Source organism: Acanthopagrus latus, chromosome 15, assembly GCF_904848185.1.
Source record: "Acanthopagrus latus isolate v.2019 chromosome 15, fAcaLat1.1, whole genome shotgun sequence".
In the NCBI taxonomy this organism is placed as follows: domain Eukaryota; kingdom Metazoa; phylum Chordata; class Actinopteri; order Spariformes; family Sparidae; genus Acanthopagrus; species Acanthopagrus latus.
Genome location: NC_051053.1, coordinates 27,681,250 through 27,706,238, shown reverse-complemented (window position 1 = coordinate 27,706,238; position 24,989 = coordinate 27,681,250). Strand labels below are relative to the sequence as shown.

Here is a 24,989-nt window from a genome sequence, read left to right as displayed (position 1 = left end):
ATATAGATTTGATTTGTAACAAACAACAACACATTTTAATGTTTATTATGTTTTTGTTGCATATTACCAAATAAACTTGTGTTTAATAAGACGCTGCTGTGTGTGTGTGTGTGTGTGTGTGTGTGTGTGTGTGTGACCATACGGAAGTGATCACCATGGCAACACAGTTCTTCTTCTCTCCCTCCCAGAGACGTCGAGTGTTTCTCAGGTCTGGACTGTAAAACCTTGAGGGAGACACAAATATGTCCGAGTGCTAAAAACTCGACATCCTCAGTTTTGTCTTCCGTCTCTGCAGCTGTCAGTAGATTCTTCTTTTTCTGTTCAGGCTTTTCACCTCAGCAGGTGTCAGCTCCGTATGTGTTTGTATTTATGTGTTGTTCTGGTTTCTTATTGCTCTTAATTGAGGAAACCATCTGTGTTTCGGGGTGGAAATAGCTGGGAGATGAACTGGAGGGCAGAATGTTAAATGGCTTGTTGTGTTATGGTTTCTAACTGCATTACGGCGTGTCAACAAATACTGCAGGCTGGTGTTGATCTTTCGTGGAGAGAGTCAGCACGATAACGCGGCTGTTTGACGTCACCGCGGAGGCTCTCCGTCGACACGATCGGCCCCGTGAAATCATCGCTTTGACGTCGGAGCAAAGAATGTTTTCTCAAGCTGTCACGCGTCCGTATCAGCCAAGCATCGACAGATCGTCACCCCGACAGGCCGACGACCATCTGAGGCCAAACGTGGGCCGCCAGATAACAGACTTCAACAAGCAGAGACGGACCAGCGACATGAAAACCTGAGCTGATGTACAGAGACGAGGAAATACAGGATCACACTCAGAAAGCAGTTTGTAGACGGTTCTGTTGACTTGTAATTTGTGTGTATTTGTTGCAGTTTCAGAACATAAAGACAGAAACGCTGGCGTGATTAACGGCCCAACAACTGTGAAAGTCTTCTGTGGGATAAACTCCAGTTCATCGTCCTCTTCCAGACTAAGGCTCGGGGTTATGTGTGATGTCAGCGGGCTGCATGTGAAGGTTCTCTGTGGGACTCTTTGGCCTCCAGATCCAGTTTCCTGTCTATACCCTGTGGACCCGGGCCTCTGTCAGAAAACACATTTGGATCCACTCAAGCTGAAGTGTCTCGGGGACAATGGCACGCAAACCTCGGCTCAGCCCTCAGTCCGTTTTTAGGAAAAGAGATTCTGATCGACACGGCGACATCAAACAAGCGACTCTCAGAAATCAGAGATGTTTTTTACTGGTGCATAAAAAAATCATCTGGTTACATAACAAACGAGATATTAAATTCTTGGTCTGACTGTCCTCGGTACCGGGAGGCTGTGACAGTGTTTCCTTGTGTAAAATCATTCATCACAAATCAATTTAAAGGATTAATTCACCTGAAAAGTAAAAATCAGTCATCGTCCCCTCACTGCTGATGGAAAGTCAGATAATATTTAAGTTGAGCAGCTGGATAGTTTCCTCGTCACAGTTGTTGAAGTTTTGTTCTGGTTGGATCATCAGAACATCTGGTAGGTCGATGATTTAAAGATTGATGATTTAAAGATTGAATATGTAACATTTCTGCACGTTGTCGAGTCCTGACTAGTTTACTCCAGAGGACGTGTTTCATTTGGTTGCCTCTGAGTGAAGTGAGCACTCAGCAGAGACTCTGGTTCTGGTTCTGGTTCTGGTTCTCTCTGTAATGTTGTAGCATTCAGTATTACAGAACCTGGAGGTCTGCTCCGGATCACTGCTGCAGTCGGGCCGATCAACAGGAGTGAAGAGAAAGCAGCTTTTTAATCCCACATGTTACAAACTCGTCTCTGAGCTCTCCTCCGGTCGGTCAGCGTCTCCGGATCAGAACCTGATGAGACTCCAGGTGTTGATTCTGGATCTGACTTGTTCACATCTGTCTTCACTAACTTGAGAGTTTCATTCATTCAGTTTTTAGGGCTCAGATAATAAAATTGTCTTTATTAGTAGCTGTGAACTCGTCAGACACATGTAGCTGTGTGAACAGAGCCGGGTCTGAATCCAGCATGGTGGTTCTGCCTCCGGCCCACTGACCCACCAGGACGGCCCTCATGTTCACTCTGTGTTATCCACAGTATAAAGATATTTTGGTGAACTGATCCTCTGTCAGTCTGTGGAGATGTGAGCTGCTCCTCTTCAGCTCTACAACCTGCAGCCTGACATCAGATCGACACCCACCTCCTCACAGAGCGTTCGGGTCGGGTTGGGTCGCAGTTCTCCAGAAGCGGCACAGTGTTTTCATTAGTAGGAAGTGACGGCGGGCTGAAAATAGACGGCGTGATTCAGAGCTCGGACGCTTTTAGTCTCCTGATGCGCAGCCAAACTGTGGAAGCGGCTGCGTCGGTCGTCGTCCAAACCAAACAAACAGGAGGAATTATTGTGTTGCAACAGGCTGTCGGGCCAAACACACACACACAGACACACACACAACCTTGTATATTTATATCACAACAGTAAACAGCAGGTGTGTGTGTGTGTGTGTGTCATGTTGCAGATGTTTTTTCACGCTACAACGTTATTAAATTAAAGGACGAGTTCACGAAACAACAGTTTTTAGCTCAGCTGGGAAACCTGAGAGTGATTCAGGAAACGTTGTAGAGAGCGCGACTCGTGACTGTTTGTGTGATCTCGTTCTTGATGTCGTAATCGTAAACATCTCACGGCTGCGATCGCTTCAGTTCCTGCTGTCAGAGCGGTACATGGTAGTAAACCTGTGTTGAAAGGTTCTCACTGGATCCAGTAGGCGCCGTCTTTGCATCTGGCATCAATCTGGATTCATACCAGAGACAAAGTCCAAGAGTCTGCTGCTTCAGTTTAGACCTTTATTTTGAAAATCTGTCTCAGGGAATCACTGGAGGACTCACGTTCATCAGTCGTGCTCTCCAATTGGTTTTGAACTTATTGAGTTCGTAATTAAACGGGTTCCTACCCCACATACACCGTCACTGATTAGGTGTTTTAGTTGCCTGAGTAGAGTCGGGCATCAATCAGTTTTACTCATTGATTACTGATCAGTTTTCCACACCGTTGTAGCTTCAGTAACAGTCTGTGTCATCTAACATGGATGAGATATTTGTACTTGAGCTACAGAGAGCAGTCAGCCAGCGGAGGTGTTTTCTTTCCCCTCACAGATAAAATCAATCCAGAGTAAAAAAAACAACAACACAAAATCTGATCTCTGGGATCTGGAAACAGAACTCCAGGTCTGACCCGGGTCACGTCAGTCCTCTTCCCTCCCACCGCTTCCTGTTTCTCTCCACTTTGATCGCAGTAATAAACACAAATAAATCTTTTAATAGGCCGACAGTTCCCCCAAACAAATCTCCTTTATCAGGTTGGATTTGGGTTGTCATGTGTCTTTATGAGCGTGTGTGTGTGTGTGTGTGTGTGTGTGTGTGGGCGGGTGTTTCCCAGTAGAAAGACGTCCAAATGAACTGCCCACGTCTTCAGAGAGAAAATGCCAAACACGGATGCCACAGCGAGTGAGTCACGCTCGCATCCGTGAGTCACTGTTGATCTTGTGGGGACTGAAGTGCGTTTCTAACCCACGAGAACGCAAAAATCTGACGGTTCTGTTTCAGCACCGCTTCACTTTACTTGACCCTTCCGGCCCAGATCGGCAACCACTCGACCTTTTTACCCCAAACAGCTGAGGCGTTTCATGACAGATGTTAGGGATGAAGATGACAGGTCCTTCTGGGTGGGACGGACATAAAAGTCTTCTGATTCATTCTGTTGCATCGGTGTAATAAACATCCAGTCAGTCGATGGTTCAGCTAACATCCGGGTGAACTCACAGTCCAAACTGTGCTCGATGGAACCGTCAGAATCACTATTCAGTGAATTAAAGCTGATATTAGAAGGTGATTTGTGTCGATGGGTAGGTTCGTCTGGACAGGTTAGTGTTTGTAGCCTACTTCTAGTGGAAGAAGCTAGAAGTTTAAATCATGTAGTTTACTGTTTATCCAACACGTTTAGCTAACTGTGCTATTCTAGAATACTTAGCTAACTATTTTATTCTACTTCACCACTTTTAACTAACCATTTTAAGTGTTTATCCATCACTTTTAGTTAACTATTTTAAGTTTTATCACCTTTGTGTTACAATGGATCCCACTGGTTATCTTGCGAGATCCACCCTGCTCTGCCTCTGATTGGATGCCTTCATTGGTTGTGTTCTCTACACTTGGTTCTTGTTCTTGCTGTTCTGATAGGGCAGTTTATGAGCTGTAGGCTACTTTCCCCAGTAAACACAGCAACCTGTTTAACCTCCTTACCGGCCTGCTGCTCCTCTTGGGGAAGAGGACGGTGTGTTTACTGGGGACACAACCAACAAACACTGAACATAAAGTTGGGAAATAGCACGCTAGTTACCTCATTTTCGTCTTATTTGTGGTGTTGTAGCTCAAAAAGCAGCAGGATCCATAATAATAGTGTGTCAGGTCTACTTCCTGCTAGTTTTAGTTACATATATGAATCAAATATTAGTTTTTAATTATATTTTTTTTGACTTCTGCTTTAAACAACTCAGTCAAGGAGCATTCAAGTGTTCTGTGTGTCACCTACACCTATATTTAAATCCAATGCTGTGAGTTTTAGGGATCATATTTTAAATATTTTCTTTACTTTTGTGTGTTTTTCTCATATTAGCCGATTAAGTTGACATGAAACAGTGAAGTGAGCAGCAGTCTCAGAGATGTAGTCTCTGCTGCTGGGTGTTCCCTTTTTCCACACTGTCAGTACAGTTGATTATATTTGAGTAATGACCAGGGGCAAAGATCATTAAAAGTTAAATATTCTACTGCATGCTGGGTAATGTAGTGCCTTCATCTGGCAGTTAGTTGGATATAAAAGTAATCCAGTAACCCACAGGGAGACTGTGTGTTTGTACATGTATGAATAAAACAACAGTGACATCTCTGTTTGGTAAATATTTGAATTAAACTGTATGTTGTGTCAGGGAGCACAGTGCTGTCGGTGGACTGACTACATATCCCACAATGCACGAGGTGTTAACGGTGAGGAGCTGTCTGGTGCGGACGTGTGTGACAGTTATTCAAAAATGGGGCACTGAGGTCCGTCGGAGTGACCTCTCCTGACGGGAAACCACCTCCGACACGCTCATGACGTCACTTATTTTAACGTTATTTTTAAATATGTTCAAAAGTTCACGTGGAAACATGAAGATGTGAGCACGTGAGGCAGGAACAGGGCAGTTAGCAGAGCGCGAGGAGCGTGGCGTCCCTGCCACCGAAGAGCGGGAAAAGGAAAGGAGGGCTCACTCCGCTTGCGTTTCTGCATACCACTGCGTCATCAAGAAGCGCCATGAATAACTGGACGATTTCTGGAGATTGAAACACTAAACAAACAAAAGCAAAATGTCAAGTCTTTACATAGACAGTTCAGTTACTTTAAGATATTTATACAGTCATGATATATAAGGGCTTTGTTTTTAACAAACATATATACACAAGTATATTTTGACCAAGAACATAAAGTCATATTGGAAAATTCAGTTAACATATTATAATGATGTGTATTCAGTTCAGTTTATTAAACAATTAAAGGTAACGTCTTGAATTATGTGCTGAGGTCTTGGATAAACAAAATAGACTAATTAATAAATACAAATTGCTCGATATCTGCACCAGATTTATTAATAGAGACACAACATGTATTTACAATACATACATACATACATACATACATATATATATATATATATATATATATATATATATATATATATATATATATATATATATATAAAATGAGTGTAGATTTCAACTTAAAAAATATTAAATTATATTGAATATATTATTCATAGAATATATCATTATTATAATTATTATAATCATTATTATAATATAATTCAAATATCAATTGACAAATATCTTAGTTGGAGTCTAAGTTATTTTATTTATTTTTTATTTTGGACTTCAGTCAGTTGTGAGAAACCACCTGACTGATTTTTTTTCCTGAGTCCGGGATCTGTGTGCGGAGTGAGTCATCTTTCCAACAGACGATCTTCGTGTGCTAGCTAAAGCGCTACAGCTAACGAGGCTCCAGCGGAGACCGGACCGGACCGCCGCTCCTCGCCCCGGTATGATGCCAGGTGACAGCGACATGACCTCCATCGTCCAGAGAATCGCCCGACAGGCCCTCGTCACGTACCGGAGGCCGGTTCGGCTCGGTGAAGATGCCGCCAAATCGTTCCTGGAGAACCAGAGCAAGCTGAAGAGCCTGATGACGGAAGTGCGGGCGGCGGACCTGAAGCTCGCCCCGCGGAGAGCCGACGGCAGCGCGGCCGCCCCGCTGCCGCTGCAGCACGGCGCCCCGCCGGTCACCTACATGCACATCTGCGAGACGGACCACTTCAGCATGGGGGTGTTCCTGCTGAAGAGCGGAGCCTCCATCCCGCTGCACGACCACCCGGGGATGCACGGCATTCTCAAAGTCATGTACGGCAAGGTCAGGATCAGCTGCTTCGACCGGCTGGAGCGGCCGCCCGGCAGCCCGCAGGTGTCCCCCCCGGTGCCCCCGGTGCCGCCGGGCCAGGCGGACGCTCTGCGGTGCTCCGTGCTCCGCTCCACCGCGGAGTACACGGAGGAGAGCGGCCCGTGCGTCCTCTCCCCGGACCGGGACAACCTGCACCAGATCGACGCTGTGGACGGCCCGACGGCGTTCATGGACATCCTGGCCCCGCCGTACGACCCGGACGACGGCCGGGACTGTCACTACTACAAGGTCCTGACCGAACCGGAGGGCAAAGACACGGAGCAGAAGGAGGTCTGGCTCATGGAGATCTCACAGCCCCCGGACTTCTGGTGCGGAGGGGAGCCGTACCCGGGCCCGGAGGTGTGCCTCTGATCGGACTGACCTGCAGCCGCCACATGTCTTCTCCTCTCGGGCTCGGGCTGGTTCGTGCACCCTGCTGAAGGCTCGGGGCCTGTGGACGAACCGAACTGGAGGGTCACTTTAATCATTAATAACGTGTCTGCAGGACGTGAGGGGGTCACCCGAGAGAACACCTGGTCCTGTAGGTTTATGACCCAGCAGGAGGAGCTCAGTGCTGCAGCTGAAACACAATCGGTCCAGTTTCCATTTCACTTCCTATCAGTTAGAGCGGTTCTGTGAGTCCAGGCCCAGTTCAGCTCTGCAGTCTGTCTCCTTGATCTCTGACCGTCCTTCAACCAAGTGGACCAAACTCTCAGGACATTGAGAGGAGACAGATCTCAGACAGATCATCTCCATCATCTTCATCATCATCATCACCACCATCATCATCATCACATGCACACCTGGTTTATCTGACGGGTTTAAAGGTGGAGTAGTTCTGTAACTTAACATCCCGTCAGCTGAAAGTGTTTAAAAGAAACTTCCAAACGGAACCAAAATTGGACCCTCTGTCTGAGCGACAGGCTAAAATAAGACCCTGTTTATTATTTTGGAGGGGAGCTGCCAGGAGGTGACACCTTGATGATGTGCAGGGTGCAAATGCTGCGTTCAAGAGCAGTCGGGGAAGTCTGGGTTTTCTTTTTTTAAATTTGCTGCATCCTGGTGGGAGCTGCTGCAGATTTCTGTTAAACACACTAAAGTTCAGCTCTCACTGTCGCCTGAAATATAAAACCTAAAGCTTTAAATGCATATTTAAACCGTCTGCTGCATGACAACAATATAACACTTCTACTTTATAATCTGCTAGTTGTGAATTCCCCAGACGCACCGCTGCTCCCTGAACGCAGCATTCGAAGTGTAAAGGTGTACCTGAGCCCACGGAGGGACCGCGTCCACGTCTCCTCATCGTCTTCCTGCTTCAAGCCTTTGTGACGTTTGTCCCAGTCGGATGAAAACATACAATAATAATCTGAAACGTGTAAAAATGAGCTGCAGCTTTAGTTGTTTCTCTCGCGGTGTGTTCAGGACTCTGCAGACAGTTTGATGCTCAGGGCTGAAAGATGTGCACTAAAGTTTGTGACCACACGAGGAAGGACGAGGTTTCACCGTCGACGCCACGACAAAATCTGGACCGCAGAAAGTTTTTTGAGTGAATGCTCTGTACGTAAAGATCCCGTCATAGATCATGTTTCATGTCTGCACTGCTGGAAAATGATGCTTGTTCTGAAACTAGTGACAGTAAAGCTCTTAAGAACACGCTGTAGTTCTGTGTGTGTGTGTGTGTGTGTGTGTGTGTGTGAGAGAGATCTGGTCTGTTAGGTGAGCAGTACCTGTATCGATGTGTTCTGCCTGTAACAAAGGTTTTTTCTGCCTGTTCATATAAAACGTTGCTCTTGATTTTGCTTAAACATGTTTCATTTTATTCGTCTCCCGTTTCTTCTTCTTCTTCTTCTTCTTCTTCTTCTTCTTCTTCTTCTTCTTCTTCTTCTTCTTCTTCTTCTTCTTCAGGCCTCTGAAGAGTCTCCGCCTCCGTCTGTGTCTGAGTTGTTAAACTAAAAACAGTGAAATTTCTTCACGCAGCAGCTTTTTGACGCCGTTAGAGTAAAATTCACGATGCAGGACGTGTAAAGGTCAGACAGCAGCGTCTCTGTCGGACCGAACCAAGAACATTTAGCCACTTTTACACAAATTCTTTTGGTGACGTGTTTAGTTTGATGTGGTGACGGCGCCGTGTTTCTGCTCCGGTTGGGTTCAGTGGCTTAAAACACAGCTGGAAAGCATCAATCATTAATCGATTAATCGCTGCTGAGAATTTCACCGATTTTAAAAATGTCAACACAAAAGAAGTCGCCTCGTTGTTGCTGGATTGTGTTTCCAGCTGTTGAACAGCGACAGACAGACGCGCTGCGATCAACACAAGGTCGTTATTTTGTGTTATTTAAATTCAGTAACTTCATGTTTAACATATCTGTTCTCTCAGCCGACTGATTTTACATCCAGCACAGATCGTGTCAGAGGTTTGAACGGTTTGTTAAAGGGAAGAAACGTTCAACATATTTCATACGTGGACGTCTTCAGGAAGCATCCAGCAGCTTCACACTGAATGTTGAGACGTCGCCACAGGTGTTGATGTGCATTGATTAAAGTATATTTACACAAGTTTTGTACTTTAGTGGAGTTCTGAGGTCTAATATGAAATATTGGAGTGCAGACAGGAAACAGCTGTGTTCTGCTGTTGACTGTGTTTATTCCTGCAAACAGGAACAAGATAACGTGATCCAGCAAAACCTTCATGACTCACTGGGACGTCGCCTGATGACAAAATCAGGGGCTGTAGTTATCTGTGCTTTCATGGACGACGACACATCAGGTGTGGAGATAATCTGCACTGTTCATCTCAAGACGACACGACGCGGTTTTAAGGAAGGATTTCAGTTTTTGAGCCACGACAACAGACAAAGAATGTCTCAGAACAGACTCGTTTCTTCTTTTTCTTGCAGTATCTTGAGTTTCTCTTGCTTCTTCATCTGTCACAGCCTTTGTAAAACATTTCTGAGTACAAAGAACTTTTGTCCTGACAGTTAAACGAGGCTTCATCTGTCATTCTGTCAGTCAGCTGTCAAATGTTTGAGCTCCGCCGGCTTTTGTTTTGCATCTGCGTGACACGCCGTGAAAAGCAAGTGTAGTCGGACATCCTGGTGTTTCTGACACGGCGCACAGCATGTTAGTGTGGATCAGAACGCAGCAGAGGTGAGCTTCATGTTGTATCACGTCCTGCGGTGTCGGTGCTGAACCGTTCAGCTTTAAAATGAAACAAGAATGAAGATCCTGCTTCATCCAACGCTCAGGTTTCTGTTCTGTGTTTCACACGATGAAAACTCAAAATATTTATCTTAATGTGAGAAACACCGGGGGAAGTTTCACTGTGATGTTTATAAACACGTTGATCTTCTTCCCCTGAAATGTGAAATATGAAATGATTTTATAGAAAACAGAGAAGAGAGAACATCTTTATGTTCAGCTCCGTCCAGCCGAGCAGCACCACAGACACAATCGTTACCGTGAAGTCCAAATGTGTTCTGGAGCTTTTTGATAACATGAACTTTATCAGCAGAGAATCAAAGCTTTTTTTTTTTCTGAGATGTCCAGAAAGAAAAAAACACTCAAACCAACAAATGAACAAACAGCAGCAGCTCGACAAGTCAACATTTATTTGCATCGACAGGAAGCGTCATCGGACCAGCAGAATAAAAGCTTTAGTGCTCGACTTGTTTGCATAAAAACGATAAAAACACACAAAAAAACCAACAACTTTCAACTTGAGTTTTGTCCAGTGACTCGTCTGTTTCTCTCACATTCATCAGGTAGAAACGATACAAACATCGTCAGAACGTTTAAACCAAAGTCGTCTCTTCTTCAGGTGAAACATATTAATATATATCATCCAACATTTTCTAATATGATACAAAACCTGATTTTTCTAAAAAAAGCTTCCCCACCTTAGCCCCGCCCTGTTTTTATGACATCACAACATGTCTTGGGTGCATGCTGACATCACACTTCGCCTCCTCCTGTCGTCTCTCCAACACATTCAAACACTTTCTGATGTTTTATAGTGTAAAGGAAGTGATTTAAAGGTGCAACACGTGACACATCAGCAGTGACAGCTAACTGCTGCTAATATGACCACATGCCTGTAGCTACTGTTAGCTCAGTTAGCCATGCAGCTAGCTGGGGGTGAAAGAGGATTTCAGGCTAGCCGGTTAGTTAATATTTTAGCAAAATAACAATATTTCGTACATGTTGCACCTTTAAACGGTTGAACGTCGTTAGTGGGATTTGATTTGTGCCGTCACAACGGTACAAAATATTGACTCTGCGTTTTTGTCTCACATAAAAAACATCTTGTAACTTTGATGTGGCGTCTCTCCAGGAAGCTGCGAGTTGTGATCGCAAAAATTAACAAAACTTTCTATGTGGCTTCGTGATTTTTGTCCAATCAATGAAACTTTCCCTGCAAATTTGACGAATCGGTTCAGTTTCCCACGAGTTTCACCTGCAGCGCTGGTCGTGAAGATGCAGAAATGACACGTTGACCGATAAATATTCAGCTGTAAATCGTCTTTGTGTACAGTGAGTTGGAATACAGTCAAATGTTTGTACTGAGAAAGACTTTTGTACATAAAAACACCCACAGATCCAGTCAGAAGCTGATGCAGCATCTAAAGCTGCGACAAAGAACGTTTGACTGGTTCTGAAACAGTCTCAGTTTAATGCTGCTGAGCAAAGAGTCTCCAGGGAGATTCGTCTTGACATAACTTTAGTCTTGACGTTATATTTTGTGGTTTTGACGATTGGAAACACAGGAGCCGCCAAAATCAACTAAATATCAAAGTTCCTTGTAGCAGCTTTAAGTTTAAAGTCTTCAGAAACGATGTTAAAGTTATCTGAGAGATCTGAGATTGAGAGAATGTTTTTGGAGATTTAACATCAAATTGAACTGCCATTTATTTTTGCGATTTCATTGTGAGGAAACGCTTATGAAGCTCGCAACATGCATTGAGATTTTTTAGAGAAAGCTGCTGTGAAATCGGACATTTTGGGTTGCGACAGTTCACAACAGAACAGAAGCCTGCGACCTCCTGGAGGGACTGAAACCAGCTGATGTTTTCTGCTGCGGTGATGAAGGTGGATGATGTAGCTGACGGAGGAGGAGAGGATGGATCTAGATATTCTTGTGTCGTTATTGTGGTTTTGAAGTGAAACTGGTCTGATTTTGATTTGGTGAACAGGATGTTTTAGTGAAGTTCTGTGTGTGAAGCTCAGCTGAGGGACCAGAAGTCGCCTCTGACTCCACTGAGATGATCGGCTGGAGGAGCTGCAGCAGCAGCTCTGAACCCTCCTGCACATCTTTTGGTCTCATCTTTTTGCAGCCTGAATTGTGACTGAATCCCTGAGAATATGAAGCATAGACTGTCCACATGATGCCTTGCCACAGAGCACTAAAGTGAGCTGTGGCAGTCCCGACACTGATTGTGTTTCAAGGAGCGTAAACCAAACTCCATTCACATTTCTATTAATTTAACAGGATGAGGGAGGATGTTTCAGTGTGAGATTGATAAATAATGAAGACGTGATTTCTGTCTCTGATTCTTCCTGATGTTTTTAAAGTTATGGCGTTCAGAAAGTTTACATTCAGCAGCTTCGGGCCGTGCGCGGTGCGGGATTAGGACGCAGAGGATTTCTTCTCCCGCTGCCGGAGGTGGATCTTCATGTGCCTCCGTCTCTCGTCGCTGCGGGCGAACTTCCTCCCGCACTGGTCGCAGGAGAACGGCTTCTCGCCGGTGTGCGTGCGGATGTGGGTGGTGAGGTGGTCGCTGCGGCTGAAGTTCCTCATGCAGATGCGGCACTGGAAGGGTTTGTGGCCGGTGTGGATGCGCAGGTGTCGGCTCAGCTCGTCCGAGCGGGAGAACCTGCGGTCGCAGCTCTCCGCCGGGCACGGGTACGGCCTCTGGTGGACGGGGGTCTTGCTCGGTCGGTTCGGGTACTTCCTGGGTCTTAAGATCGGTCTGAGAGGGAGGCTCTGGTGGCCGGGGAAAGCGGCGGCCATCGGACCGTCGGCGGCCGCTGAGGGCGCGCCCAGCGTAAAGTTCCTGATGGTGTTGAGAGGAGTGAGAGGCGGAGGCACCCTGAGGGAGTCCAGCGGGTACGGGAGGGATTTCCTCTCCGGGAACGCCGTCTGGACATCCCTCTGGCAGCTCTGCTGGTAGAAGCCCCCGTAGTCCGGCATGATGGAGAGCAGCGCGGCGCCGTCCACTGTCGGTTTGGGCACCGAGCTGTAGGACGGGGGCGGGTGGTAGGACACGGCGCAGGAGGACGTGGCCAGGTATCCCCCTGCCGACGGGTCCTGGTACATGTCCCCGCTGCAGGAGTAGGATGGGGCCGGGTGTGGGTGGGGGTGAGGGGGCGCGTACATGTGGCTGATGTCCGGGTGGCCGTGCGCCATGGTGCCGTCCCCTGCGTCTCCTCCTTCTCCTCCTCCTCCTCCTCCTCCTGCGTAAACACCGGGGGGTGTTGCGGGTGATTCAGACACCGTGAGCGGGTCCGGGGTGGTGATGTCAGCGCTGACCACGTTGATAACGTCCCCCGGTGTCCAAGGTCCTCCTGCGCCTCTGGACTCCACCGAGAACTTGCCCGTGAACGCCACAGGGTGCGTGCGTAAAGTGGCCACGTACTGCGCCAAGTCGCCCTGCAGGAGCAGCTCAGGTGCGCTCTTCTCCTCAGACAGGAGATCACCTGGAACATGTGGACAGAGAAAACGAAAAACACAATGAATATAAAACATGATTTTAACATTTTCATCCTCTGATCTCTGACGCGCAGCTCGTCGCGATGATAAAACCTTTTTTTTTCTTTTTACATTTGAACATTTTTGGCGCAGTCACCCAGAATCCTCCAGGACCCAAACCCAGCCTCTTACCGCTCTCATCCTCGGGGTTCCCCTCCTGCTCCTCGGCCTCCTCTTTGAAAACCACCTGAGAGGAGGACAACCCGCCCTCCGCCGCGAACACGTCTTTGTGGAGACCGTCCACGATGCTGCTCAGAGACACGGAAACTTCTTCCGCCACTCTCGCGCTCATCCTGTCAGCGACTCTTCAAACTAATCAGCCTCCAGTTTTTCTGCCCGACTGCCTCTCAAACATGATGGAGATTGTCCCTGTTAACCCTTATTAGTCTGCGCCGCCTCTCATTTCTTACAAACAGCTCGTGGATGGTGCAGTATGGTTATAAAGGGGATCTCTGGGTGTCCCGTGACGTCATTCACCAAATATGGACTTGGTTTAAAAAAAAAAAAAAACACAAGAGAGGGAACTCCAGAAATAGGACTGATGGAGGGCGCGTGGAAACACAAGAAATCTCACCTGAATGTTTCACCGAAAGCTGCGAATTGTGCCGGTACCAGAACCAGAAGTTGTGGGTTTTATTTAAACGTTATCACAAACATGCTGCTCTCGTGTAGAAGAGGAAGAGCTCCATCATCATCATCATCATCATCATCATCATTCGGAATTCCGGTCACACGCGCTCCATAAAAGGATCCTCCGGTGAGGTGAGAGGATCCCGCGCGCTGCTTATATGGACGGTATCCGGGCAGAACCGTGATACATTGTGTTGTCTTTGTGCCAGCTGAGCCCACACACTGACTGCACCGACCCATTTGTTTTCTCTGCTGCCTTGTCAGGAACAGATTCCTGCTCTGACTGAGGCCTGCTATTGTTGCCTGCGGGGACAGATGAGGTGATTAGTGAGGGAGTGATCTTTTCTTTTATTTCCTGGAGGAGCTGCTTCTCTTCCCCCATGTTCAGCTCCCGGTTCATGATTGTTGGGGTTTGATGAAGTTTGGTGTGTTTAACGATCGAGATTCGTTGCTGCACATCAAATCCAGCGAGAACGTTTCTGGTTTTTGTCCAAAAACGACAAAACTGAGATCACACACGTCTTGTTTTCATGTTTGTTTGAACAAATGGTGTCGTCACCCCCCAAAATTCACTTAGAGCTCGTTCTGAGACGACAATCTGACTTTTAAACACACAATATTTAATTTCTGCTGTGAAACAAGACAAAAGATGATCAGATTCTGTTCTGGAGATTTAAACGTAAAGAATAAATATCACATAATTAAATTAGAGTACAACACTTGAGTAAATGTATTTAGTTTCAGCCCATCACTGCACTTTTAGGTAAAAATCAGAGGTGAGATTTCATCTCAAATAAAACAAGAGAATTTGTGGATTTTCTTGGTTTTAAAAACACAAAACCTGATTTGGAGGGAAACTGAAAACTGCCGCAGAAATACGTCATTTTAACTAAAAGGTAAAGTTACTGTTCTTAGCTTTAAAGATGTTTCCTACGTAAACGCTCTATGTGTTAGTCCTGCCACTAGGGGGCGGAGCCGGCCCGACCCGGATGTGTCATCAGATTCTGTTCTGACCGACGGGAGGAGAGCGGATCAGAGTGGATCCGCCTGACTGCAGCAGTGATCCGACTCTCTCCTGAAGTTACAGCCACACAAATGAAACTCACGATGTTATTACGGCTTCATGTGGTTAGAAAAGAGCAGCGGAGCAGAAAAACAATCACATGTGAATGTTTTTAACGCTTGATGAATGTTTTCTGTCCTCGACAACATTTGTTCATATTTTCAACACTTGTGTCTCAAGTTTTTGCGACCGAGCGTCACAGAAAAACAACCAGAATGACACAAACTGCCTCTTTCTGTCTCTCCGGTTCATTAAACATATTTGTCGGACGTCGATGACACACGATGTGTTCTGCTGAAAACACTGGATGTAAACAATCGCTCCTCCACTCATGATGGAAACAAAAGAACAAGAATCAAAATCGATGCAGCAGAACCAGAGATTTGTTCTTCTTTTTCAAAACACCGTGCCTATATTACCCACAATGCAACATGGCTGCACAGAGATGATGAACTGTTTCACTGTGTGGTGTTGAAGCGACGCTGACACCCAGAAACAGATTCTGATGTGCAGATCTGTGGACGTTCATGGTCTGCAGAGGATGAATCTCTCCGGTTTTTATTCACGCGGCCCGAGACGATCCGGATGTTAAACAAAAGGCCGACTCTGTGAGTGTGAACAGAACGTGTCCGGGCTGTTTGACGTGTGGATGAAGGCGCTGATGAAGACGAGGCGTCGTGCTGATGGCTGAGCGGTGGAGACGAGCAGAGCGAGCAGGAGGACTGCAGCGCTCCGAAGCCTTTTGAACGCCCACAGTTACAAAAATGTTGGTGTGTATTGTCGTTGTGTGGCGAGCCGCCCACCCTGTGGCAGATGGGGGTTTGGTCGGTCCACACACACACACACACACACACACACACACACACTGCAGTGAACAGACTCAGGATTCACATGCACACATTTAGGAAACACACAAACACAAACTCTCCCACACACACAAATACACACATTCACTTGGTTTTTAACCGAGTCTCTGCAGCAAACACACACACACACACCAACACACACTTTCTCTGTCAGGATCTGTCGAACAAACACACACAAATCCACCCACACACACACACACACACACACACACACACAGCTCCTTGGGGACGGTGCCCTGCTTCCACCCTTCGCCCACGCTCCTCCAGGCCGTCGAGGCTCTGGGGGGGTTTTGGTTTTGTGTTTGGTAGCTCGGGGTGTCAGCCGGGGGTCCGGCGGCTCGGCGGACCCCACCACGCCGATTAATCATCTGTCATCTGCGTTTTTTTGTTAATATGGATCTTTGTCTTCGCTCCTCAAACGACGCTCGGGTCGGCCTGCTTTCCATTTCAGCAACCGAATGTCACCAAAAAAAAAAACAAAAAAAAACCCAACAAAAAAACGAACCAAACTGCTCCTTCATGTCTTTCTTCTCTCCCAGTCGAAGGTTTCATGAAGTCATCTGCTGTTCGAGCGAAATCTGTGACCTCCGTGACCTCATATCGACACCTCGCTCTCATAACATCACAACTATGAGGCAGAAACAACAATAGATCCTTTTCTCTTCCCTCGTCATGAAGAAACTCTTCTGCAGTTTGTCTCATTTAACTGCTGCTGGCTGTTCAGACGCCTTTTCACGCTCTGCTGCAGATCTGATAAAAACCTTTTTCCAACCTCAGATCTACACAGACACGTCTGAGAATCCTCCTCAACATTTCTTCATATTCTCTGCACTTTTGTCTCAGTTTTTGCAACCAGACGTCACCGAAAAACAACAGAAACTAACCCAATCAGAGGCTTTAACTCTCCAGACGAAGGTTTCATGAAGTCGTCTGCTGTTCGAGAGTGACGCCTCACCTTCGTCACTTCAGAGCAACGAGAGCAGAACCAACAGTAGATCTCTTTTTGCACTTTTGTGAAATTTGTCCTACAAATCATTTATTTCAGTTTTGATGAGGTAGTTTTTCTGTTGAGGCTCAAATTGACTTGTAATATTTTGAATGTTTAGAACCAGAAAATAACAATTATTACGTTTGCAAAAGAAGAATCTGTCTAAATTTTACACTTCGCTCCCTTTTTCGCTTTTTACTTTCACTAGCGGGTCAAATGGACCAGAACAAAGTGCTGATACTGTCCAAACTTTAAACATAAGTGGAGGGTTAACTTCACATTTTGTATGTTTTATGATTTTGGCCCAAAATTATGAGTTGTAAATGTTTTAAAGTTGATTTTTCATCCACATTGTTGGTGCCGTAATCCAGTTTCTCCACATGAATCAGTAGAATTTAATCGTTATGTTGATTTTTATATGAACAGCACGTTTTGTTTTCTCGAGATCACAAGTTATTGACGTCATTCTCACAGAATAACGAACGTTTTCAGCCCACTGTTAACAGCAAACATGGTGGAAATGTTCATATAGTTTTCTTTTTTCAATCCCATGACGTTGTCTGATAACTTGTTTTCTTGGGAAACAACATTTCCTATCTTGATATCGACCCAACTAACTTCTGATGTGAAGTCGTTACCAGCAAACAACATGTTTTGACCCGAGGTTGTTTGAGGCTTCTGTTCTTTGAGGAGACAACATGTCAGTTTGTGTCTCCTCGGAAAAAAAAAAAAAAAAGCATCAAATCCATGTCTGGAAAAATAAAATCCCTCCTCTGTGAAAGAAATGATCCCGGTTGAATCATGACTTTCAGACAAAAGACGCTCCGACTTTAAACAAACACCATAAATCATGTGAATGTTCCTGCTGCCGTCGCTGCAGAGCGGGAGGTGTTCTTTAAAACGCCAGATGACTCAAACGCTCCTCGGGTTTTTTCACCCTGCAGCAGAGTCAGATTATGAAAATACTACAAGTAAAAGTTTGATGAATGATCCGTCAAGGTCTCAAAGCAGCTACTGCTGAACTTGTGTTAAACCCGTAGGCGTCGTTTAACTGGATAACAAACAAAGCACATGATTCACTGCAGATTCAGTCGTCTCCGTCTGATTTCTCTGTTTTTTGGGGGGGTGAAATTCTCCATCAACCTGCGGATGAGTCAGGGGTTTGGGACCCTGTAACCAAGCCGTCAATAGAGGCCATTGCATATTCATGGGAAAAGTATTGACTGCTGAGTGTCGGATAATAGACAGGCGTGTCAGTGACCGTGGAGCGGCGCTGAATGGCTTCCACAGTATCTCTGCGACCCAGAATGTGTCGCCGGGTTCCTCTCAGAGCTCGTCCGCCGAGATCACGTGAGGATAATTAGCTTCTCCAAACGATCGGGGACGATTCTGTGGAACAGCGTCCGATCAAAAGGTTTTACAATGTTTTCAATCGAGTGGCTGCAGGAAATCACTTCCTCACACTGAATAAACTTCCAACATTGCTGCTCCCAGAAGAACCCAAGAAGGTTTACTTTATAATCACCATCATTAAGCACTCGAACGCTGAGGATCCAAATGTTTTCTCACGTTTAATGAACAAGATTTTGTTTTTGAGGCCTTTTACTGTCTGCACATATTCATAATATCCATCTACGTTCCTTAATAATAACAATCTGTGCAGCAGCTTTCATTGTTGGACACAGATCAGTTTGAATTATTGAAGATACACTGAGACGTTTCATGCTTTAGTCTCTAAAATATCAAAGTAAATTATTCTCTAGCTATTTATAAAAATCTGCCTATAATTTGGCTGGTTGGTATTTTTGTTCTCTGGTGTCCTGAGTTTGAGATCTGCTCGTCCTGACGAGGTTCATAAACATCATCTACCGTTAACAAACAATCAAACGCTCTCAAAATGAAATTTTTTTTATGATATTTAAAGATTTCTTAGCAGTATAAAGTAAAAGGCCGAATGTTAACTGTGAGTTTGTTTTCTTTCATCAGGTCATCTGCAAATTAACTTTCTCTCGTTTCAGCTCCTTTAAGAGATGATTTGTTCTTATTACACATAATAAACTAAATATCAGTGTTGCGGGTCGTTCAGGCTCTGGGGGCTTAAATTGAGTGTAGGATGATTTTTTAATCTGGAGATTTTACGTAAATTGGCACTAACAAGTGAAATGTAATCTTTGGTTTGTAATAAGAAGATTCTGTGGATATATTGATAACCGATGAATCATTTCAGTCAATTTTTCCTAATTTTTCTCTCATTTCAGCTTCTTAAATGTGACGATTTGATGCTTATTCTTGTTTTTCTGTGGAAATGAGTTAATTGTGTGTGTTTTGGAGGGTTCAGGTTCTGGTTCTGATGCTGTAATGAAGATAAATAATCAGCAGTGTCATGTTTGACACTAATAAATCAAATCTGATGCATCTGTACAGAAATCTTTGGTAACACTTTGTATTAAATGGTTAAATTTAGAGTTTATTTTTTACTGTTAACAATGAAGTGCTTCATAAAGCCGCAGCTGTTTATCATGAAGTTTCATCTGAGGTTTATAATTCTTAGTAAATCATTAATGAATACTGTTTAGTTCATCTATAAACAGTACAACTGCTGTATAAATACATTACTGTTTGTTAACAGGAAAACAAATAACTGATACATTTACTGCTTATTAATGGTGTTTTTTAACCAAAGAGTTTCATACAAATGCATTAAATTTGAACAAAGGAGTCACTTTGTGTTAAAAAATTCATTTAATCTTCGTTGTTTGTCAGCTTTTTAACTCAATATGCCTTTAAAAAGTGATGAGGACAAAAAAATGGTAAATAAATCTCTATTGTTGATGGTACAAATCACCTCTCTGACAAATTAAGGCTGCAGCTAATGATTATTATCATTAAACGTCACTCTGCTGATTCATTTCTCAGTTAAAACAACATCTTCAGAGTCTGAACGATCCAAAAACGCAGATATTTAGCTAGAAAACATAAACAAGCAGATGGTCACATTATCTAATATCACAAATATCTAATATTAGCCAACAGACAGCTAACATGAGGCCTTTTGCTGACTCATGCTGTCGATATAAATCTCAGCATTAGGCTTCAATGGACCCAAATTATAAATTATAACATATTTCACCCAGAAAACACACTTTATCTGCACAGAACAGCAAAAAAACAAATTTCACAAAGACACGACTCGGAAACTGACGACCAGCGAAGAAAAAACACAGATTATATTGCTACATTTTTCACAATATTCCCTTTTTAATAACGTTTATTTGGCAGAATTTAAGTTATTTGGCTCTTTCTTCAAATCCTTTCACGCTAAATGAAGAAAGTAGATGTTAAAGTTGAGCATCAGGAGACAGAACGAGAGAAATCAAGCTCTAAAATGTAAATTTTTACTTTTAAGTTTCTATTTTCCATCTTTTTGATGGTGCTCGACGTGATTTCTACTATTTATTGCCAAAAATATTTTATATTTCTCGGAGTAAAAACTAAATCTGAAGTTACTCCTGGTGTCTCTTCCTGCTCGTACGTAACTGAGGTGGATCAACTCCGCTCATGTGACAAAAGAAGAAGAATCAAACTCACTTTAAACCCTCCGTGAAGAAGAAATCCTCCTCGTCCTCCGTCAGGCTCCCAACGAGACGACGTCCGGCGGGCCTCCTCCTTCCTCGCTCTCCACAGAGTCGGAGCGATGGGTGGAGAAACAGAGCGGGTGGCGATGGAGACGAGGTCCGAGATGTTTCTGAGGGGTGAATGAAGCTCGACGTCTGTTACCCGCTCTGGATTTCTGCCTCGCCCCCGGAAAGGGTCATCGTCACCCGGGGTCCGAGTGGGCTGCCGGTGACAAAAAGCTAGAGAGAAGCAGAGAGAGAGAGGCAGAGGGAGAGAGCAGGGGGGAGAAACAATACGATTGTTCCCTCCTCACTTTGCTTCCACCCTCGCAGTTAAAATTGTTATGGTAATGAAGTGGATTTTTTGCTGGACAGCAGATTGTAACAGAGAGATGTTTCTTTGACTTGAAGGCTGGAGGTGTTGGAGCTGCTAATGATGATGATGATGCTGATGACGATGATGATGATGATAGAGGACAAACACTAAATATTAAGTTTTGTTAAAGTGGAGTTTGTTTTGTGCAGCATTTAATACACATTTACTAAAATTCAGTTCATCTGGTTGGGATCTTTGGAAAACCTCTGAATCGTCACTTAAATTTAAAATGAAATTATTTGAGATAATGTTTGACTGCTGTGTGAGTTTTTAATGACTGACTTAAAGGACAATTTCACAATAAATATGAAAACTAGGTCCTCCTCTCCTCCTCCTGATGATATAAAGTCAGGTGAAGTGTCGTGGTCCACAGAACAGTTCTGGAGCTTCACAGTAAAACATAATGGCAGCATTTTGAAGAGACTTGATTTAAAACAGAGAAACAACCACAGAAACATCAGATGTCTCCGTACAGCTCGTCTGCTGTGAACCAAGTTACGTGATTACAAGATACACGGCTGACAAACTGGTGACCACAGTTAGAAGCAGTCGGGACATTTCGGACCATCTCCAACCACTTTTTGTGGCGACCAGAACCAGTTGATTTCTAGGAAAGTTGGACCGTCGGCAAGTGTTGTACTGCCGACCAAAACTGGCTTCTTTTCACCGAAAGTCAGACCATCTAAAGGTGTATTTCGAAGCCAAAACTGGTTTGTTTTTCAAAGGAAGTCAGATCATTTCCAAGCATTTTCATTGTAACCAAAACTAGTTTTTACAGGAAGTCAGACAATCTCTATTGTGTTGTGTTTTTGTGGCGACCAGAACCAGGTGATTTCTAGGAAAGTTGGACCACCTCCAGACATGAGGTGTGCAGAACCTTTTGTTTTTCATGGGAAGGTGGGTAAAAAAAACCCTGCCTTTTTTAATCATAGAAAGTCAGACCATCTCCAAGTGTTTTTTGAGTTGAGCAATACTGTATGTTTTCACTGGAAGTCAGATGAGAAATGTTAACTTTTAACTGAGCTAACGTTTATTCTGCCTGAGGAGTGATTGAGTAACACCTACAGTATCTTTCAAAATCCAAGTTATACTTTATAGATGAACGTTTTCTCAGTGAAGTTCTGGTGTTTGGTATAAATACTTACAAACTGAGTCTGAAGTACACCAGCGAGGTACGGAGGCTAAAAGTTTACTCAGAGGAAACTGAACTTGACGTGTTCTCAGAAATATAATTGTGGGTTTTATGGACAAAGAGATGAAGCTCATTAGACTTTCATGACAGGCTGCACAGACTCTTCAGCCAAACTGCATTGTTTACTGCCTCCTCTGTACACTGTGTTAGTTTCTGCATATTAATGGTAAAGTTACACGACTTTAAGTAGTTTGAGGAACGTTCAGTTTTCATGTTTGCTATCGCTAAACAAACAGCCATCAGTCGCAGGGGGAATAAATGAGTAATGAAGTACAACAGCAGCTTGCTGACATGTTTCATGTATCTGTATTTACTCTGAGTCTCTGTGTGACTTCTCCTCTCCACACCTGAACTTTCTCCTCCTCACAGCTTCACAACAGCCTCGTTACTTTAGTTTGATGCATCTGAGGTGAATTCTGGATTCTTGTTATTTCCCAACATCAGCAGACTGATGTGGACCAATCAGACGCAGCGAGACGAGACAAAGACGTAAAAGCCGTAAGAAGCCGTAAACAGACAGAGAGGGAGGCTGGAATGTGGAGAAAAGGCGTGTTAGTGTCTCGTATCTGCAGAGAGTTTCTGATTTTCTCTCTTTGTTGCTGCTCGGGACGCTTTACCAACCCAACATGTGTCTATTTGACGTCCTGGGAATGAGACTCAACAATCAACTGTCTCTGTGGTGCATTCAGGAACAGCTGGGACAAATCCTACTGATTCTACCTTTAACTTTAATAGTCTTTGAATTGTATTAATATGACGTGAGCTTCAGTTAGCTTTGAGCACAAATGTCCTTCAGAGGGAGACTTTTTACTCTGATACTCTGAGTCCATGTCAGAGCCTGAACTCTGTTACTGTACTGGAGGAAACAAGCTGGATCAGAACTTTTGAAAACATTTGAGATGATATAAGGACACATCTCGACAAAAGATATGACAAAGGTCTAGCTTGAGTCCTTTTCAGAATCTGAAGTCCTACATACTACAAATTTTACACAACACTGCTGGATAAACTCTGATTCAATGAGCTGTTTCAGAATTATTACATCATCACTGTAAGATGTGAGGAAACAACAAAAGGAGTGGAGTTGTGTGTGTGTGTGTGTGTGTGTGTGTGTGTGTGTGTGTGTGTGTGTGTGTGTGTGTGTGTGTGTGTTTGTGTGTTACAGGGGTTGCCAGAGCTAAAAGGGCAACCCCCCTCATCGTCCTCGGGGGGCTGAGTGGGCGGACGGTCCTCAGCAGATGGATTGCTGCTCGCCACTGGTCACTTCATAAAAACCTGAAACAGACAAAGTGACTGAATACATGAAATGATTTAATATTTTGGTTTATTTCTTTTTGTGCAGAGAGAAAGGCTTCACTGGAATGTCTCTTTATTTAAAATGTTTAGGTCCTTTGTTTCTCTCTGTTTGTAATATTAAATCGATCTTTATTTAAATGTTAATTCATTGCATTTTGTTTTGTTTGTATGTACAAATCAATATGAACAGCAGTAAAGCATAAAATGTTGTTTCTGTAACTGAATACTTTTGTGTCTTTTCATAAACATGATTGTTTGTGTGAGTTTGTTTATAATCTTGTATTTCTATGTATACTTTTATTAATGACTTCAACATCCCTACATCTCAGTAACCATTTCTCTAATATATCTTTCTGTGTGCAGTTTATTCAACAACAGGCCAGATTCTGCTTCAACACATCAGAACAAAACCTGAGCAGGTAATATCATCACTTAAAACCATTTTCTGCTTTGATAAGCATGATCGAGGACAAATGGAATTACATGTAATGGGATTACATGATTAGGATACAAAAAAGGGGGTATAAATTCTGTTAATTCTCAGAAACAAGATGTAATTAGATAATAGGTATGTTTAGTAAAAAGGGGGATTACTAACAAGATTATAATTTTGAAATACAGAATGATGAACTATGGAGAGGAAAGTAATCAAGTGACATTACTTTAATACTGTGATACTTACAGACTACATTTCTTTTAGCAGGTAATTAGTAACTTTGACCCTCCAAACCCTGATCACAACATCAAGCTTTGATAATTTATTATCTAATATCTCATGTTTATATAACAGTCTACGGAAGCCGACAGCGGACTTTATTAAAATGAAAATGAAATTTCACAACAGCACCATGTTTTTTCATGTATTTCACGTGTCTTTAGATTAAGAATTAAAAGGAAACCGCAATGATTCAATTTGCATTTTCATTGTCACACTTATGTTGATGCTGATAATGGAAAAGCTGTCTGACATAAAGCACTTTCTCTGCTCAACAGTGGACAGTATTAAAATGTAAATTAAATTCAAATTAGAACCATGGAATAAAATATAAACATTGCAGCCTAATGTTCTATTTGTCCAAGCATTATTTAAGCAGTTTGATTTATTTAACTTTGATATTTTCCACTGTAGAGCTTTTATTGTCATAGATCATCGATACATGTAGTGGAAATAACAATACAAATTGCATTATTGCATTTTCTTCCTAATCTTTACTTTAATAACACAAAATTATAATTCAGTTGTTGAATTACATTTTCATTTAAAAGCTTAATAAAGTCCACTATGGGCTTCCATTTAACTCCATAGTCCATCTTCTGTTCCTCCTTTCTTAGTGAAAGTACCTGCAGTCTCTAGTTACTCTTTTTTCCTGTAGTTTTACCAGAATGCAGTTACCCATTTTTCTGTATCCTGATTAAATAATCATGTTACATGATTACATAATCATGTTACAAGCCTGTATTCAGTGTATGTGTACACTGAATACAGGCTTGGGGGGTATTTTCGCAAATTAAAAACAATAACTTGTCTATTTAAAGCTGAATAAAGTGGTCGTTACCTGCTGGCGTCCTTCATTTGAATGTAAAACCGTTTTTCAAAGCAATGTCGCCATCTTGTGGGAAAATGGCGGTATTTTTACGCTGTTCTTCTCCCGTGATGCTCTGCGCTGTAGACGTCACGTGTCCTTCTG

The 24,989-nt window shown here is 43.6% G+C and overlaps 2 protein-coding genes across 3 annotated transcripts; one reads left to right on the top strand and one right to left on the bottom strand.

Moving 5' to 3' along the window:
- The first annotated feature begins 5,996 nt into the window (after window positions 1–5,996).
- Window positions 5,997–8,336, top strand: LOC119034074 (2-aminoethanethiol dioxygenase-like). The gene has a single exon (XM_037124781.1). It carries the CDS (start codon window positions 6,136–6,138, stop codon window positions 6,898–6,900), a length of 765 nt encoding a protein of 254 aa, XP_036980676.1. The 5' UTR covers window positions 5,997–6,135; the 3' UTR covers window positions 6,901–8,336.
- A 1,783-nt stretch (window positions 8,337–10,119) lies between these two features.
- On the bottom strand, window positions 10,120–24,971 carry LOC119033629 (early growth response protein 2b-like). Of its 2 annotated transcripts, XR_005079325.1 has the most exons (4): window positions 24,858–24,971; window positions 23,169–23,280; window positions 20,412–20,677; window positions 13,086–13,224 (listed from the first exon to the last, which is right to left on the bottom strand). XR_005079325.1 is itself a non-coding variant. In XM_037123968.1 (2 exons), the coding sequence occupies exons 1-2, from the start codon at window positions 13,566–13,568 to the stop codon at window positions 12,155–12,157; spliced, it is 1,230 nt and encodes a 409-aa protein (XP_036979863.1). In that variant the 5' UTR covers window positions 13,569–13,814; the 3' UTR covers window positions 10,120–12,154. The 2 variants fall into 2 exon arrangements, 1 of the variants encoding a protein (XP_036979863.1); XM_037123968.1 differs by lacking the exons at window positions 20,412–20,677; window positions 23,169–23,280; window positions 24,858–24,971 and adding an exon at window positions 13,409–13,814 and having other exon boundaries at window positions 10,120–13,224.
- Window positions 24,972–24,989: the final 18 nt, after the last annotated feature.